The following is a 20,283-nucleotide window of genomic DNA, read 5'->3' on the forward strand; positions in this document are numbered from 1 at the left end:
TTTATATACTCTTTCCTTTCACTCTGTTCCTCTTTACCATTTTTTTGTTTCTGACCGCCACCTCCTTCAATCTGCTCATCCTTCTATCAGCACTCCCTTTTCTTTTTCCTCTCCTACTAACCTGTAGAGTAAATGTATATGTTATTCTAAGAGTGTGTGTGTGTGTGTGTGTGTGTGTGTGTGTGTGTGTGTGTGTGTGTGTGTGTATTATTCCTTCTTTGAGGCAAATCTGATGAGAATAAGATTCAGATAATACACACACCCTCCTTTCTTTCCCTTTACAGTAATAGGCGTTTTGCATGTAATTTAGTCTATTCTGCTTCCCCTTTTCTTTTCTCCCAGTATAATCCTTTTTTTAACCTCTTATTTTTTTTATCATCTCATCAAAATCAACTTATATCCACACACCCTCTGTCTATGTATACTCTTTGTTATGTCCTACTAGAGATGTAGTTCTTAAGAGTTACAAAGATCATCTTCCCATATAGGAATGTAAGTAGCTTTATCTTATTGAATAATATGTGGGGTTTTTTTTTTCATTTTTTTTGTTTACCTTTTTATGCTTCTCTTGAGTCTTATATTTAAAGATAAAGTTTTCCATTCATCTCTGATATTTTTATCAGGAAAATTTGAAAGTCTTCTATTTCAGTGAGTATCTGTCTTTTCCCCTAAAAGATTATGTTCAATTTTGTTGGGTAGTAGATTCTTGTTTGATCTTGGTCTTGTAATCCAAACCCTTTTGCTTTCCAGAATATCATATTCCAAGTTCTCTGATTCTTTAATGTACAAGCTTCTAAGTCCTGTGTAATCCTAACTGTGTCTTGTTGTTACTTGAATTCTTTCCTTCTGACTGTCTGCAGTATCTTTGCTTTAGCCTGATAATTCTGGAATTGGCTACAATATACCTTGGACTTTGTACATTCTTGGTACATTCTTTTAATGACTGTTTTGTCCTCTCATTCTAGGACTTCAGGGCATTTTTCCTTGAGTTTCTTAAAACATTGTCCAAGTTCTCTTTTTGATTATGTCTTAGGCATTCCAATAATTTTTTAATTTCCTTTCCTAGCTCTGTTTTCTAGGTGGTTGCTTTTTTCCAGTAAAAGTATTTAACATTTTCTTATATTTTTTGATTCTTTTAATTTTTGTAAAGTCATTAGCTTCCACTTGCTCAATCCTAATTTTTAAGTAGTTATTTTTTCAGTTAGTTTTTTACCTCTTTTTCTATTTTGCCAATTTTACTTTTAAAGAAATTGTTTTTCTTCAGTCAGTTTTTGTGCCTTCCTTTCCAAGCTGTTGATTCTTTTTTTCTTGATTTTTTACTACATTTAAAAAATCTTTTTTGAACTCTTAAAGAGAATTTTTTTAGCTTGAGATCAATTCATGTTCCTCTTTGAAGTTTCCCATACAACCATTTTGCCATTGTTGTCCTCTTCTAAGTTTGAGTTTTGAACTTTCCTGTTGTCACAGTTAGCCTTTCTGTTTCTTACTCATTTTTTAGCTTATTTTATGACTTTTAAAGTTAAACACTGCCCCAAGCTTCTTGTGCGGGCCAAGGGCTTGGTCTTTCCAAGCTGAAGCTGAGAAACTGGCAATTTGCCTTCTGCAGTAGGGCTAGAAGCCTCATGGCTGATCTGCTGTTCCACTGGCCTACTGAACCAGGACAAAAGGTCTTTGGTTGCTGTTCTGTGCTGCACTAAGAGCCTCTTGCTGGCTTGGTTCACACTGCACCTGTGCTGGGCTACACTACCCTTTCACCTGAGACAGATCTTTTCTGAAGTCTTTCTACATTATCTTAATTTGGTAAATAGTTTCATTCCAGAATAGAGCCCTATTTAATGTTGTTTCCCAGGGAAATTGGGGGTTCAGGCAACTTTCTGCCTTCTCTCCTCCATCTTGGTGCTTGAATTCTCTTTGCCTTTCTCTCTTTCTCTCTCTGTCTCTTCTATCCCTCTCTCATTCCTTCCTTTCCTCCCTCCCGTCCTCTCCACACACACTTTATTGTGCCATATATTGACATTTTTCCTATTCAGTATATGTACATTTTTAAAAAATTATCATTATTTTTATCTTCTATTTTCATATCAGATTATTTCTATAATACCTTATCTTTTCTATACCCATTAAACAATGCTTTGCAAGAAAAGTTTCAAAATGAGAAAAAATTATTTTAAGAGAACGATAATTGTATTTGACAGTATATGAATTATATATATGTTCTATATAGTCTACCTTTGCAATGAAGGAATTCTCATCTGTTCTCTATTGAAGAAACAATTCTGTTAAAAAAAAATAAACTGATTAGTAGCTAAGATAAGGTATATAATATGCAGAAGCAAAGAAACCTAGAACTACTTTGATAAACCCAAAGACCTCAGCTGTCAGAGAAAGGATATTTAACTGAGAAAAACTGCAAAAAATTTGGTTTACATAGAATTGAAAAGATTTTGTACAAACAAAATCTAACAAAAAGTAAAAAGAAAATAATTAATTGGGAAATATTTAAAATCTCATTTCTAAGGTGTATAAAGAATGGATTAAAATTCATAATAATAATAAGAGCCATTCTCAATTGATAACTGATAAGGGAAATGAACAAATACTTCTCAAAAGAAGCTGTCAAAAGCTATTTGACGAAAATGCTTCAAATTGTTAATAATTAGAAAAATATAAAATAAAGCAACTTTCCATCTCACATCCTTCAGATAGACAAAAATGTCAAATGTTGGAGTATCCTTGGGAAAACAGATTTGTTGACTGTTGGTGGATCTGTCCAGCCATTCTGGAATAAAATTTGAAAATATATCCCCAAATTTACTAGACAGTTCATGCCCTTTGACCCAGAAATACCTCTATTAGGCTTATACTCTAGAAAGGTCAAAGAAAGAGGAAAAGGGACCCATATGTACAGAAATATGTGTAGCGAATTGTTTTGCATTAACAAAGAACTAGAAAATAAGTAAAGAGCTATCACATATGAGGATGGCTGAACAATTATGTTATATAATTTAATGGAACACTACTGGATTTTAATATGAGTTGGATATGAATTCAAAAAAACTTGGAAAGATTTTATGTAAAATAATGCCCAACAAGTTGAACAGAAGCAGGATATCAATATATGCTAACAACCATACTAAAAACAAATAACTCTGAAGAGAGTTAAGAACTCTGATTAATTACAGTGACCAGCATGGTTCCAGAGAACTGATGAGCTATACTGTCCATCCCTTGACAGAGATGAGGAACTAAATAGAGAAAGTGAAACATATTGTTTGGATATGGCCAGTATGAAAATTTTTTTTTTATTTTGAAATATTATTTATTTGTTATAAAGGTTTTTTGTTTTCTTTCAGATTATACGGGGGTAAGAATGGAAGAGGAAAAAATGTTTGGTAATTGAAAAGTTAAATTGAAATTTGAAAAAAAAAAAAAAGTCCTTCGGGTTTCAAGTTATTTACTTAACTAGTTAATAAGAAATTTTTTAAAAATTACTTGGAAATCCAGGTTAATTTTGCTTAATATATATTAATATAATAATAATGCTTTTCCCAGACTTTCTTCCTTCAAACCAGGTTCCTTTTCAAAAATCTTTTAAATGGGTGATAATTAAGATATGATACATGCATTTATATATACACATTATTTTGTTTTTTTTTAGTAACAGTGATGTCACAAATTGAGCTTTTAAAGAGCAGAAACATCAGAAATCTAAATTATTATTAATTATTGTGATTAAGTATCATGGCTTGTAAGATACAGTTAAAAAATTTTGACAGTAAAGTTCTTTAACTGTTTTCATACTAGTTAATATAATGTCTTGTGTTTCATAGGGCTCAAGGGTTCTAGTTGATGCTCGAGACAAGCTCGGTATTCCTTGGCAATATTCAGAGAATGAGAAGCATGGGATGTTCTTAATGGCCTTTGAAAATAAAGCTGGAATGCCTGTTGAACCTGCCACTTTTCAACTATATGTACCTGCTCTGAGTGCTCTTTGGAGGGATTCTGGCATCAAGGAAGCCTATAGCCGGAGGAGTGAATTTCAGTTGGTAAGTAAATACATTCTGTTATGGAGAAAAGGGCTGCAAAACAGACTGTTATTTTCTTTGAGACTTCAGCATTACTTTCTATATGACTTTAATCTTTTTAAAATAGTATTTTATTTTTTCAAATACATGCAGAGATAGTTTTCAACATTCATCTTTGTAAAACCTAGTGTTCCAAATTTTTTTCCATGTCCCCCAGGAGAGCAATCTGATATAGGTCAAACATGTACAATTCTTCTAAACATATCTCCATATTCATTGTGCTGCACACACACACAAAAAAAAAAAAACAGCAAAAAAAAGAAATACAAGGAAAAAAAACAGACAAACACCAACAACCAAAAAAAGGTGAAAATACTATGTTGTGATCCACACTTATTTCCCACAATCTTGTCTCTGGCTGCAGATGGCTCTCTTCATCACAAAACCATTGGAACTGTCCTGAATTACCTTATTTTTGAAAAGGGTCATGTCAATCAGAATCGATTATTTGCTTTTGTTGTGTACAATGTTCTCTTGGTTCTCCTCACTTCACTCAGCATCAGTTCATGTAAGTTTTTCAAGGCTTTTCTGAAATCAGCCTGTTCTCATTTCTCATAGAACAATAATATTCCATAACATTTGTTTAATATAACTTAATCAGTTATTCTCCAATTGATGGGCATCCACTTAGTTTCCAGTTCTTTGTCACCATAAAAAGGGTTGTTACTATCATTTTTGCACATGTGGGTCCCTTTCCCTTCTTTAAGATCTCTTTGGGATACAGGCTCACTAGAAAACTGCTGGATCAAAGGGTATGCACAGTTTTATAGTCCTTTAGGTATAGTTCCAAATTGCTCTCCAGAATGGTTGGATCACTTCACAACTCTACCAATAATGTAGTGTCCCAGTTTTTCCACATCCCCTCCAACATGTATTTTTTTGTTACCCTTAGCCAATCTGAGGGGTGTGTAGTGGTACCTTAAAGTTGTTTTAATTTGCATTTCTCTAATCAGTAATGATTTAGAGCATTTTTCCATATGATTAGAAATGGCTTTAATTTCTTTATCTGAAAATTGTAGGGTAGCATAGTGGATAGAGCACCATCCCTGAAATCAAGAGGCCTTGAGTTTAAATTTGACCTCAGACACTTAACATTTCCTAGCTGTGTGACCCTGGGCAACTCACTTAACCCCTGTTGCCTCAGCAAAAAAAAAAAAAAAAAAAAAGTAATTTTAATCTTAATATTCATTTAATACAAAGAAGCAGTGTTGGGTAATGGCTAGAGAACTGATCTTTAGGCTAGAGAGAACTGGGTTCATATCTTTCTCCTACTATACAATGGCTATGTGATCTGGAGCAAATCATTTAATGTCTCAATGCCCTAGGCAACTCTCCAAGACTCTTAATTGTAGGTGCTGCTGGCTTCATTGAAAGAGAATTTCATCATCTTGTAGTTCCCTGTATCACTGAAATCATAGATCCAGTCCCTATTTGCTATTTGCTCATTATTGTACCAGTATACCAGTGCTGTGTATCTCACTATTTCAACTGTGTGAAGAAAAACAGTTGGGGTCCACACTGGAAAAAAAGAGTAAAATGAGTACTAATAAAAGCATGTATAGTGCATATTATGGTGTTCCCCTTCCACACTCGCATTTGCACAGGAAAGCTGAGTCTCCAGAGCAAGGTTATGACATCTTCCTTATGGTTTGGGGAAGTTGAAGGAGTTTGAGGATTTTACAAGTTTCCACCATGTTTATCAGTCAGTATCAATTAACCATTTGTAATTAGTCTTTATGAGAAGTATTTACCAAGATGTCCCGTATAGTAGAAACTTTAGATATAAAACATGCCCCCCCCCCCCACCTCAAAGTCTGGCACATACTCCCACCAGAGCATGAAGAGTCTCAGGCAAAGTGGGCTCAATATTATCCAAACCTGTTGGCTGTCAATACTTTTCTCTCCTTTTGGAGTCCTTGTAACTCACACTCCTTGGATGTGATATGCCTTTTCTGATGGGCTTTTTGTAGCATCCCGAAGTTGCCTTTCTTCAGTGTTAACTAGTTTGTCCTAGTCTCCCCTTGCAGACACTGTTCTCTTATCTTAGTGATATTCAAGGCCACAGAAAGGAACTGTGGCCCTTCACTGTTCACAAATCCATAAGGCCTCCACTCATCAAGGAGAGAAAGCCCTGGGCTCTACTTACTCTGAAACCTCCCCCCCCCCCACTCAGAAGAGTTCTCAGGGGCTCCTCAGAACCCCTCTGACTTCCATAATCTCCCTGATTCCAAACTGGTTTGCTGTTTTATGTAAAACCAAATGACTTGGACACATTTCTTCAGCCTATCCCCAAACGTTTTTTTTTTTTTTTTGGTGGCATCATTCTGCTTAATCCAATGGTTTTTATCTCCTTCCAGATTGATTAAAGACCTATTTTAAAATGCCAATCAAATGAAATTGATTGATTCAATACAATTGTCTAGACTTTTTTCACATGTAGCTCTTAATAGATTCAATTGAGAAATCTGAGCCCTACCTATAAGGTAGGTATATAGAACCTTACATTTGTATTGAGGTTTTACAGTTTTCAAAGTATTTTTCATATGTTGTATTGTGTGTAATATGTAAGCATATATACATAGTATTTATGTGTATATTAAACATGTGAATATATACATGTATAGTGTTATATATATTGTGATATACATTTGTACATCTATAATATTGTGTGTAATATTTCATATTTAATCTAGTATCATTTACTGTTTACAACCTAAGAAAATCCATTTTCTAAGGAATAAGATAAACTTATTTAAAAAATTAAAAATTAAGGGTATAATAAGAGTCCTTTGTTAAAATGAGATTGATTAATATATCTTAAAAGTTTATCCATTGATATATTGATACTGAAAAAATATTTTTATATATTGGTCCCATCTATGTGTTCACTTGCAAATTATTTCTTTTGTTTTATATGTTTTCCTTCTGAAATCAGCAAGTTTGAAATAGATTGAGATCCTCAACTGACAGATCTAAAAATAAAAACTGTTCACTTTGTCATTTGGTTTTTTTTGAACTGTCTTTTGGCATTGAATATATTCTCCTAATTAGATGAAAAATTTAAGTGTTTTTCTACAATTGGGGGACTTTTGTATGATTGATATTAATATGTTAGAGGAAAATAACTTGTAAGTGGTTAGTTGAATGCAAATTATCATTAGTGAGAAAGGAACTGACTCTCTTAGTTTATATTCAGTGGCATTCACTTGCAAGGTCTTTGGTTTAGGGCTAAGAATTGTACTTTGTAGCCATGGAATGTGGTATAGAGTAACTTTAGCTTCATTAATATCATGTTCATATGAATTGTAATAAAGTTCTTGAGTGAAGACAGATTTTTTTTTCTTAATCACTATCATTTCTTCTTCCCATTTACTTTTTATAAAATTTAGTTAGAATCTCTGGGTATTTCATTTTCATTTTACATGATTAAATATTGAATTTAGAGACACCTTGCAGTATTGTGATGCTTGATGATTTGCAAACAGTAAAACTTGAAAAACTTCATGATCTTTAGGAAATCCCTCTTCCATGTGTACTTTGTACCAGGATATTTCTATGACAGTAGTGAACACCTTTGGCAGACCGATATATTAATAATCAGACAGTTGGTAAAAAAAAGTTGTTTTTGTTACATTTATTAAAGACTTCTGTGATTTTACCATTTGTATGGGAGAGATGATAAACACAATGGAATTTTGCATCCTCTATACCTTTCAACAAATTGTATGATTACAGTGACTATTGTTGCAAAAACTTGACTTCTTTCCTTAGCTATTAACTAAAAGTAGTTATCAATGTACTCATGTTCATCTTTTTGTAATAACTTCAATATTTCCCAAATGTTTGATAACCTTCTCTTTTTCATATATCTTGAGAATCACTTATTCAAAGTTCTCAACCATATATGTTGCACATAGCATAGACCTCTTCTGTGTGTACCCTATCTCAGAGGTCCTCAAATTTTTTAAATAGGGGGCCAGTTCACTGTCCCTCAGACTGTTGGAGGGCCGGACTATAGTAAAAACAAAAACTTTGTTTTGTGGGCCTTTAAATAAAGAAACTTCATAGCCCTGAGTGAGGGGGATAAACATCCTCAGATGCTGCATCTGGCCTGCGGGCCTAGTTTGAGGACCCCTGCACCTATCTAATACAGCTTCTTTTCCCATCTTTTTGTTTTCCTCAATGCTATTTCCATCTACTTTTTCATGCAAGATATCAAGATCTCTTTTGTTAAATTCCAAATATTTCATATATCTTTGCATAGTTTTTCTAGATCTAGAACTAGAAGTGAATAGGACTGATTGGGTGACATTTTCTCAGTTTGAGACTGTCACATATCCCTATTCCCAGAGTGGGAAAATCAGGTCTTGAACTCTGGATTGCAGGGAGTCACATAGTCACTAAAGGTCAGACCCACAGGAAGTGACGTGACCCACAAAAAGCAGACAATATTGGTGACAGTTAGTCAAAGTTGGTTACTTCCTTTACTCATACTATATAACTTCCTGTTTGATAAAGAGGAATTTGTAATATAAAACTTTATAGATCTATGCCCTTCTTTATATCCTCTGAATTTAGCACAGTGCTCATCACATGTTAAGGTTTATGGGTGCATTCATTTCTGTTTTATATCTTTAGCTATTGAAGACCAACTCAAGTATTTTTCTTAAATGAAATCCTTAATGATACACCCTTACCTCTCCAGTTGATGGTGCTTTTTGTGTCCTCAAATTATTATATATTCCCCAAACTTCTTGAACACAGAAACAATTTTTCGTTTTGACCTTGAGTTACATTGCCTAGTATGTAGTTAAATACTTAAAAGTTTTATTGAATTGAATTTTTACTTGCATTGATCTTTTTTAAAATATCTTATTTATGATTTATCTTTCATATTAGTCACTTTTCCAATTCCCCTTTCCCATAAAAGCCTATCTACAAAAAGCCAGTCAACCCAATAATGATGTCTGACAACATATCCAATGTTTCATTTTCCTTCCCTTAATTCTCTCCTCTCTGTTTTCCTTTCCTCTCTGTACCAAGCACTCTTTACATAATTTTTAAAAATGTTTTGATAAATATATTTTAACATAATTGGTTTCTTTTTTAATCCTATGAAATATGTTTTATAGACTTAAAAACATTATTCTAGGAAGGTGTTGTTAGAGTTTTACCAGGTTGAGATACATGATATTTAAAAAGTTAAGAATCATTTCTCCACACTATATATTGATTTTCTCTTTCTCTTTTGTCTTTCTCTTGTCTCCATTTCCCTTTCTTCCCTCTCTCTCTTTTGTCTTTTCTCTGTTCCCTTTCTCTTCACCTTTAATTCCCTTTCCTCCTCTCTTTCAACTTCATCACCTTCCCCAACTTCTCCCTTCTACCTAGAACCTTCCCTTAGGATTAGAGGAGTACAAGGAGACCTTTCTTCCCATCCCATTACCTTGATCATCTGTCTTCTCCATAGCTCTTTCTCCCTTGTTCTTTGGATTCCTTTTTGTCCACAAGAACTGTCTTCCTTAGATCTCTCTCCCCTTCTCTTTATCCAGCTTCACTCAACTAAGCTCTCTTTTCTCTCCTTTTTCTTTCCCCTCTCCCCTTTTCTATTCTGTCTCCATTTCTGTTTTCTCTTTCTTTTCTTTGTCTTTTTTCCTTTATAGTCTCTTCACTCTCTCCTCATCCCATATTTTAAGTGGCACACTTGTAGCCACTCCTTCTGTACTCAAAAAAGGGCAATATTTTTTATCATCAGACTTTCAAAACCAAGATTGGTCGTTCAATGACTTTTTAAAGTCTTATTGTTATATTGTTGTATTTTCTTTTCCTATGACTTGGTTTCCCAATTTGTTTCTTCCTCCTCCAGAATTAAAAAAGGGGGATTTTGACAAAACTTAGCAACATATTTTAAAAGTCTTAATCATTATATACAATCTAACATTATGTAAACTTTTTTTTGCTGTCTATCATCCCATTCTTCCTGATTCTAAAAAATTATGTGCCTAAAACCATTTGAAGAACAAAAAAGTACTAAGGTATTCTTATCTTTGTTTTCACACAATCAGCAATTGTTTCAGGCAAGATTCAAACTCAGGTTTTCTGTATTACACAGTCTATCCACTATACCACCAAGCATTTATTAAGCATTTACTATGCGCTAGGGGCTGTGCCAGCTTCTAAGTATACAGAGATAGAAATAAAATTGTCCCTGCCCTCAAGAATCATACATTTTATTAGAGGAAAAATGTAACCATATCTGAGTATATACTGAATGTTTATATAAATAGTGTAATGTAATCCCTAGCAGTTGTGTAGATCAAGAACTGGTGAGAAAAAGGTGGCCTTTGGGCTGCTCTTTGAAAGAAACTAGGAAAGAGGTGGCAGTGAAAAAGAGTTCATTCCTTGCCTAGAGATCAGAGTAGAGACAGGAAAAGTAGCAAAAAAAAAAAAAAAAAAAAAAAAAAACCAGTTTCAAATATATTTGAGAAGCAAAGATTCATATAGAATCTTCATTTATTATTCTTCTTTGTATGGAAATATTTATATTTGACAAATTCAATAATTCTAAAGTGATAGAAAAAGCCAATTTGGCCATACTAAAGAATATATTAAGGGGAATAATTTATAAGACTGGAAATAGGAGTCAGGTTGTGAAGGGATTTAAATGCCAAATCAAGTTTGATTCCATTTGATTCTAAAAGTAATAGGGAGCTTCTGAAGATAATTGAGCAGTAAAGAGACATGTCAGTACTATTACTTTGTGATCTGTGTGGAAGATGTAGTGAAAAGGGGAGAAATTTGAAGCAGACCATTTAGGAGATGATTAATTGCCAGGAGTATACATCAGAAATGATTAGGCCTGATTGAGGGTGGTGGCTATGTGAAAGTAAAGAGGAGATGGGAATGAAAAATGTTGTGTAAATAAACTCACCTAGACTTAGAAAATTATTGGAGACATTCACACACAATTTTTCTTCTTCTTTTCTGTTCTTTTAAATATGTTTGGTTACATTTTCAAGACTCTAAATAAATACATGCTTGCCAGCTTTTTGTTCTAGGCCAGTAGTCTATCATTTCTTTACTTTGAACCATGATCCACAATCCATAATTCTCTTCTCAGATACCAGCTTCCCATCTTGTTGGTAATTTTCTAAATTAACTTTTTCTTTCAGAAAATACTATTGCATGGCTTGTGTAGAATAAAGGGTAAAGGTAGAGCTGTAAAGGATAATTGGATAACAAGGTGTAAAGAAAACAACAATTTTTACATCAGCAATACTAAGGACAAACAAGCTAGAAAGATTTTAAAACTTCGATCAATATAGTGATAAACCATGATTCCAGAGGAATAATAATTTAGAATGCTTCCTCTCTTCTGACAGGTGATGGATTAACTATGCAGAGTAAGAAATGTACTTATGAGCATAATTGGACAATAGTTGACTGCCTATTTGTTGGAGGGTTTTTTTCCTGAAGGTAGGTGAGGAAATGCTAAGAAAGAGACAGGATAGATGCTAGTTAATTAACTGTTGAGATTTTTCTGTTATATATTCTAGAGAATTATAGGGTCCATTAAATAAAATTCAACAAATAGTTCACTAAACTGATTTTGCCATAAAAAGCTAAACTGACAAAAGGAGCGTTGGGTGCAAAGAGAAGCATAATTAAGGAGTTAGGGATTATATGTATCAATGGAAGCAACCATGTGGATTTGTGATATATTAACTGTAAAAAGAGCATTGTAATTACAGAATAACTCTTAATAATGTTTTTTGTCCTTAGTTATTTGGTTGCTCTCATTTGTCTCACTATTCAACATTATACCAGATTAGTAAAATTGCCATGTCTTAATGTTGTTAGTATTGTCCTTATGCTTTCCTCCACCCTCTTCTTTTAATGTTTTGAGGTTTCAATAACGTGATTACTCAGGCATGGATTGCTATTTTTACAAAGCTCTAGGATAAAAGTACAATCAATTTTGTTATTGTTTCCTTTGAAACCTAAAATTTATTCCAGCAAGACTAACATATTAGGGTAAAATTTAAGTATATAAATTTTACTTTGCCTGTGAACAGTTTTCTTCTTGAGAATCAATGAAAATGCAGAAAACTTAACCATATCACAATAACTCACAAACTGCATCCCTTTCTATACCTACTTCTATAAACATATATACCTCAGGTCTTTTTTCAAGGTAAATTGTCATATTAACTATATTTTCTGATGCAAGAAGAGCTATAGGTGATCACCCTTTGCTACACACACTTTCCACCATGCCTTATGGAAACCCAGATACAGATAAAGCAACAGCTGAGGCTGCAGATATCATCACTACTTATTGTAATTTTTATGCGTTTCTAACCATTTAACATGTATAAAACTGTTTTTATTAGGTTCCTATCTTTTTTTTTTATATCATTGATAAAATTTTTGTTGTGTTGAGCCCCTGACTCTTTTCCCCATAATCTTTGTGATTTTTATTACATGATTTTATATTGTAAGGTGATGTTTAGGAAGAAATGTGTCGCACTATAACAGAACTGTGTTTTTATCTCCCAAATTTCTTTCCTGGAATTCCTAAAACAAATATCAGTTAATGCTTTGAGGTAATTGCCACTCTTTTTACCTTTGTAAAGGACAAAGTAATTATATGTCAAAATAGTTGGACGTTCTAGGCTGATAATCATTTAAAAATTTACTGGTATTTTTTCTTGGATTGAAAAATAGTTTTTCTTTAGTTTTTTTAATAAATGTCCAAAATATTTGAAGCAGGTCAGGTTCAGTGAAAGATAAAGATTCTGTAGCTGCAGTGACTTGATATATTTGTTTGGTTATCATGTTAGACAGAACAAACAGCCTTTTAATTGTTTTTCCAGCATTTTTAAGTGTTTTATAAATCTGTGGTGGTAGTCTTTAGCATCATCAGGATGAAGATGATGATGATGATGATGAATTTCAATTTTCCTGTGCAGGTGAACGTCTTTAACTGTGGCCCTAAACTTCGCTGACTTTTAGTTTTTTTAAGTCTGGTATTTTTGCCTTCACTGTTCTGTTTTATTTCTATATTCTGATCTTTTTTATGCATGTTCTCCATGTCATACAGGCCTAATTCTTTGCCAGTTTTTCAGCTCATTCATCAGCCTACAGACTAATTAAAAAATATGGAGGGAAAGATACAGCTTTTCAGGCCAGTGGATAAAAGAGAAATCTCAATAAACAAAATACAGAGCATTATTTATGCTGGTGGGTTTTTGAGGACAGTTTTATGGTTAAGTGCCACCAGCCATTGATTTTATTTCTTACCGTATAATTGCCAGCTCTTTCAGTAGTTCTTTCACTAGCAAGTTAACACATTCTGCTGATAAAAACCGAACTATTAAGTGTAGTAAATAAACATGGAGAACACCCTTTTTGCAACCTTTTCCTTTTCTTGGGTTGTCTAGAAAATAGTTTATTTGAGGATTCATGACACAATTAATTTACTCTGTCCAATAGATAAATTTAAGTGTATGGTATATATTGCATATGAAATATTATCTTGGATTTATGGAAATAGAACTTTGATAAAAATTATAATTGAATTTTATTCTGATATTTCTTTAATTACTTGGCTTTTATGATTTAGACTTTATTCTACATAAGCACTGATTTCAAAGACTTCAGGAAAACAAAAAAAGAGTTTCTCCTTAAGACAGAAATGTCAAACATGCCCCAAACACTCACAAGAGCAGTTCAAACCAGATTAAATATAATTGGGAAATATTTAACAAAGTAAAGAAAAATAAAATAGAACATAGATAATGTCAATATGAGGTTTTCTGAGTCATTGTGTGGCCTACAGGGATCCTTATGTATAGTTTAATGGCTTCTGTTTCTATTTGTATATGATAGCACAGGCTGTTTTATTTTAAGTTTTCTGAGGAAAGAAAAGAACACTACTCCTGGCTGTACTTCCCTACCACAGAGAATCCAGCAAATGATATAAAGGGTATTATTGGGGAGATGGGGAGTATAGTGGCTTGTGTTTGCAACTGTCTTACCTAAGAGATATATCAGAGTAGATTTGGATAAATTCTGACTAATTAGGTACTGCTTTCTATAGATTATTTCTTTAAAAAAAAAAAAAAACAGCTGGTCAGAATTGGTGAAACTTCTCATTTTTGCTTAGAAAAATGGTTTCCAGTCAATGAATAATGTGTGTATGTTGTGGGGGGGAAGAGGGCGGTATTCCTAATATAATGGAAAATATTTTGTTACCTTGTTTTCTTTCTTAGGCTGGTACTTAGAGCATAGCCTCTTTTTCATAGATAAATAAAAATTTTAAATTCAGTGCAATATGTAGTCCATCTCTTTCAAGTAACAAATAGAAAAATGGACCTAAGGAGGTAGCTTTTTCAAAGACATATTCAGTCATACATATAATAGTAAAGTGGCACAGCCAGGATTTGAATCTATGTATTCAAAATTCAAATCACGCTGACTCCCTACTGACTTCTAGTCTAGTGTTCCCTTTTAAATAAATAATTGGAAAAATAGTAATTACTCTTATCCTTATTAGGATAAGAAAATATACTAAAGGGGCAGCTAGGAGGTGCAATGGATAGAACACCAGCCCTGAAGTCAGGAGGACCTGAGTTCAAATCTGAACTCAGACACTTAACATTTCCTAGCTGTATGACCCCCAATTGCCTCAGCAAAAAAAAAACAAAAACAACAACAACAAAACTAAAACAACAGCACTGCCCAAATTAATTTATTTACTCAGTGTCACACCAATACATACATAGTGCTTTTAAGAACTAGAGAAATTCTTTTTTTTTTTTTTAATTTTATTTTATTTAATAATAACTTTGTATTGACAGAATCCATGCCAGGATAATTTTTACACGACATTATCCCTTGCAATCACTTATGTTTCGTTTTTTCCCCTCCCTCCCTCCTCCCCCCACCCCCCAGGATGACAAGCAGTCCTATATATGTTAAATATGTTGCAGTATATCCTAGATACAATACATATTTGCAGAACCGAACAGTTCTCTTGTTGCACAGGGAGAATTGGATTCAGAAGGTAAAAATAACTCGGGAAGAAAATCAAAAATGCAAATAGTTCACATTCATTTCCCAGTATTCCTTCTTTGGGTGTAGCTGTTTCTGTCCATCATTTCTCCAATGAAACTCAGTTAAGTCTCTTTGTCAGAGAAATCCACTTCCATCAGAATACATCCTCATACAATATCGTTGTCGAAGTGTATAATGATCTCCTGGTTCTGCTCATCTCACTTAGCATCAGTCCATGTAGGTCTCTCCAAGCCTCTCTGTATTCATCCTGCTGGTCATTCCTTACAGAGCAATAATATTCCATAACATTCATATACCACAATTTACCCAGCCATTCTCCAATTGATGGGCATCCATTCATTTTCCAGTTTCTAGCCACTACAAACAGGGCTGCTACAAACATTTTGGCACATACAGGTCCCCTTCCCTTTTTTAGTATCTCTTTGGGGTATAAGCCCAATAGAAACACTGCTGGATCAAAGGGTATGCACAGTTTGATAACTTTTTGGGCATAATTCCAGATCGCTCTCCAGAATGGCTGGATTCGTTCACAACTCCACCAACAATGCATCAGTGTCCCCGTTTTCCCGCATCCCCTCCAACATTCATCATTATTTTTTCCTGTCATCTTAGCCAATCTGACAGGTGTGTAGTGATATCTCAGAGTTGTCTTAATTTGCATTTCTCTGATCAATAGTGATTTGGAATACTCTTTCATGTGAGTGGTAATAGTTTCAATTTCTTCATCTGAAAATTGTCTGTTCATATCCTTTGACCATTTATCAATTGGAGAATGGCTTGATTTTTTATAAATTTGAGTCAGTTCTCTATATATTTTGGAAATGAGGCCTTTATCAGAACCTTTAATTGTAAAGATGTTTTCCCAGTTTGTTACTTCCCTACTAATCTTGTTTGCATTCGAAGAACTAGAGAAATTCTTAATGGAAGCAAAAAAGGTCAGAATTTCAAGAGAAATCTTAAAAAGTGGAAACAAAAGAGCCTAGTGGTGCTAGTTCTCAAACTATATTACAAACATTAATTCTCAAAATAATTTGGTATTGGTTAAAAAAATAAATCACTCAGTGAAACAAAAATTGTTACCTAACATATATATTAACATATATATGAGTAAATGTATCTAATAGCCCAATATTTGATAAACACACAGACCTATGCTACTAGGATAATGACTCACTATTTGCTAAAAATTAAAAAAACTGCTGGGAAAATTAGACAGCAAGATGAAAGAATTTATATTTAGACCAAAGCTCACAATTCATTCAAATAGAAGCTTCAGATAAGTATATCACCTAAATAAATATAAAAGATCACATCATAAAGATTTAGAGAAATATGGAAAAAATTACCTTGAGATCCATGAATAGTAAAAAGTTCATGACCAGAGGATAGAAAGAATCATAGAAGATAAATGAATAACTGCATAAATGTAAAAAAATTTTCATCCAATAAAATTAAGATTAAAAAAGAAACTATTAGCTGGAAAAAAACTTTTGTGACATTTCTCTGATAAAGTCTTGTTTCCAAAATATAGAAGGAAGAAATTCAAATAATTTATAACTACTTTAAAATACTCTGAATCACAAGTAATTCAAGAAATGCAAATAAAAGGAATTCTGAGATTCTGCCTTATACCAATCAAATTGGCAAAGATGACAAAAAAGGAAAATGATAGATGTTGGAAAATATGTGGGAAATCAGATACACTGGATATGCATGTTCAAGCATCCTGGAAAGCAGTTTTAAATTATATCCAAAAAATTACTAAATAGTGCATATACTTTGACCCAGCTATCCATTCTGAGGTCTGTAGCCCAAAGAGATAAAAGAAATAGGAAAATATCTACACTCCTGTATATACAAAAATATTTATAGTAGTAATCTTTATGGTAGCATAAAAGTGGTATCTGAAAATATTCCCATCAATTGAGGAATGACTAAATTTAGTTGTAGCATATGAATGTGATGAAATGGCTGTTGTACTACAACAAATAAGGAAATAGATCATTTCAAAGTAACATTTGTGAAATATTTAGATGAACTAATGTGAGCATAATCACAAAAACAACTTATCTATAATGTCAATATTATAAAAACTAGCATGTTAGATTGAAATGAGCAGAACTAAAGCAGTTTATACAATAACAACAATCCTGTAAAAATGAACAACTGAAGAATTTTGATCAATGTGGTGTCCACCATGATTCCCACTTCTTTCCAAGAAACTGATAGATTTGGGGTACAAAGGATAAGTACACATGCGCATTATACAACCAGTAAGGGAATTTGTTTTGCATATTTGTTACATGGAATTTATGTTTCTGTTCTCTTTTTTGCCCAATGGAATAGGAAGTAGGAGATATAGAAAATAGGTTTTTATAATTAAAAACATTTAAAATAGAGCTGGGAGTGCTACTGATGTGGAATGTTACATGCACTGTAAGATGAGGTCATTATATTATTACTGCTTAATTGTTTTGTTACAAGAAAACTCACAGATTGGGGTAGTCTGAAAATGTTTGTAGTGTAAAGACAAAATACATTGAAATGAAAATTTAAACATTTTTATTGAGACTTTTGGGGTTTTTTGACAATTTTGAATAACTTTCTATAGACCCACCCCTTGTAGTAATTAAGCAAAATCACAATAGCAACTATATCTGAAAGTATATCATTCCGTGCTTAATAAATAGTTCACCAACACCATTTTGAATTTTTTTTTTTTTTGACAAGGCAATTGGGGTTAGGTTAAGTGACTTGAACAGTCTAGCTTTTTTTTTTTTTTTTTTTTTATCTTTCTTTTGAGAGGAGGGAATTATATATCAACCCTAGTCCTCTAGAACTAAAATTGTTCTTTGCATTCAGTCTGAATTCTGTATGTTTTAATGTTGATTTCATCTATATTATGGTCATTTTGTATTCAACTTTTTTTCCACCCTCCCAAGAACATATAGGTGGAACTGGGAAAGACATAAGATCCATGCTAGTTATAGTGCTCCTTGGGGTCTTGATCCCCAGCTGAGAAATGTGTCATGAGAATTGGGAAGCAGGAAGCTAAGTTGTTTATTATTCTTGAATTACGTGTTGGAGAAAATCTTTTTAATTCCCTCCTACCTATAGTGTTGACTTTCTTTCTCTTCTTTAAGTAAGCATGCATGATATTAATCCCTTAAATCTTCAAGCAAAAGGGCAGGAAACTTATTTATTGTAAAAGAAAAAAGTTTAGAGAGAGAAAATGAAGCGTTTTTGCCCTTAAAGCAAATCATCACAGGCATCCTGTGCCTTTCTAGAGGAGGTTGCATTTTTTCCTATAGAAATGACTGTGACAAATATTAGCAACAAGTTTGTGTCTTATATGCAAGCATCTATTGCAGAAGATGAAGTATAGATATTATATTAAAACTTGATGAAATCATCCAAATCAAACCTATATGATGGCTTCAATGATAAGGTAGGCACAGTAGAAGACATTGAAAATATAAAGTAAGAAAGAAACTAGAAGCTTTTGGAGTATTGAACTGACATAGAAATGGTGTCCACTAAACTGCACATCAAGAGATCTGTGGGCACACATCTTAGACTGTGACTTAGAAAACTATATATTTATATTATATTTTATTTTGTTAAATATTAACAAATTATATTTTCATTTGGTTTGGGCCCACTCGAAAGATATTGTGGGCCACATGGGTTTTATGTTTGACACTTTAATTATAGATTACACAGAAGCCTGTATATCATTTATACTTTTTTCAGGAAATTAAGGAGTTGATTAATTTCACAGAAATACAATTGATAATGTCTTACTTAACAAATAGCAAACTATTGGTTTCCATCTTAAGAGTCTTAGATTTAGCTTCTTTGGTGTAATCAGATCAGTTGGTTAGAATGAAGATCATTGGTAATAATAAAGTAGAAAGATTCAAGACACTTAATGCAGTTAAAATACTTCAAACACAACCCATTCAGATTAATTCTGAAAAATAGGAAATAAAAAGCCATTGGTTCTGATTATGACCATTTAAAAAATAAGTTTAAGGGAGTAAAGGAGACCAAAAGAACCCCAAAGTCTGAGCCAACAAACATTTGCTTAGTTTGCCAGGGGTAAGTTTTGATTGGAAGCACTAGAGTACAAATTCAATTACAAAACTTAGAGGAGGAGAAGGTTATTAATAGATTCACCACACCAGAAAGGCAGAAGAAGTAGAGGGGAAAATGAACTCACACAAAGCTTAACATTATTCCCAGGTATGTTAGATTAATCCAAGTATGTTTATAGATGGAGTTGAGAAAAGGACACTATGCAAATATGAAATACAAGAAGTCTGCCCACATTTCCACATAATCTGTTCTTTGCATCAATTAAAGTAGTAGTAGAAGCTTGTGTTTGGACTTGGCCATGACTATGCTTTTAGTATTCTGTAAGGCTGAGAAGCTGACCTCAGCAATTGCAGCTATAATGTCCAAAATAGATGCAAAAGGAATCAGTGCTAGAGATAATACAGATTTAAGAGAATACATGACCTAGTTGTATTTATTATTAATTGATTACAAAATTTAATTTGATTGATTCATTGGAGCAAAGTGCAACTGGAAGTGCTCTTAAAATAAGCTATCTGTTGAGGATATGTTAACATTACATAGGATCTACAAGGTTAACTTTTTTCAGGGTTCTTCAGAGCACCTGCACCTAATGAGGTTACATTACAGAGAGACATAAGTTGACATGGATAAGTTGTAATCATTGTGGTAAAGAGAATATATACAGTAATGAAATCACACGTATATTAAAAGAATGAATATGTGTATTTTTTCATCTGAAAATACCCTAGCTTTTATTTGATGGTAATGAACAATAATGAAATATAAAAAGTAATAGCCCACAACAGAAATCCAGTAAGCACTATACCATAAATATTTTTACAGGAAATTTTTTTTTTATAATAGCTTTTTATTTTCAAAATACATATGTAATGGGCTGAAGCTCGAGTTGATGCACTGAGGTCCCAAGCACATGAGGCTAAATAGTAATTGGACCATACTCTATTAATATATATGCTTGGAGAAAGAATGGCCCCCGCTCACCCTTTGTGCAAGTCCTGATGTGTTGTATAGGAAATGACAT

The 20,283-nt window shown here is 33.1% G+C and overlaps 1 protein-coding gene across 1 annotated transcript in view; it reads left to right on the forward strand.

Annotated features, from left to right (window-relative positions):
- GNA12 (G protein subunit alpha 12) overlaps positions 1-20,283 on the forward strand; it is a 121,075-nt gene that overhangs the window by 52,339 nt on the left and 48,453 nt on the right. Inside the window, exon 2 of the mRNA XM_052000085.1 lies at positions 3,831-4,046. Coding sequence (XP_051856045.1) covers positions 3,831-4,046 — 216 coding nt within the window. The remainder of the gene's footprint in view (positions 1-3,830; positions 4,047-20,283) is intronic.

Source organism: Antechinus flavipes, chromosome 1, assembly GCF_016432865.1.
Source record: "Antechinus flavipes isolate AdamAnt ecotype Samford, QLD, Australia chromosome 1, AdamAnt_v2, whole genome shotgun sequence".
NCBI lineage: Eukaryota > Metazoa > Chordata > Mammalia > Dasyuromorphia > Dasyuridae > Antechinus > Antechinus flavipes.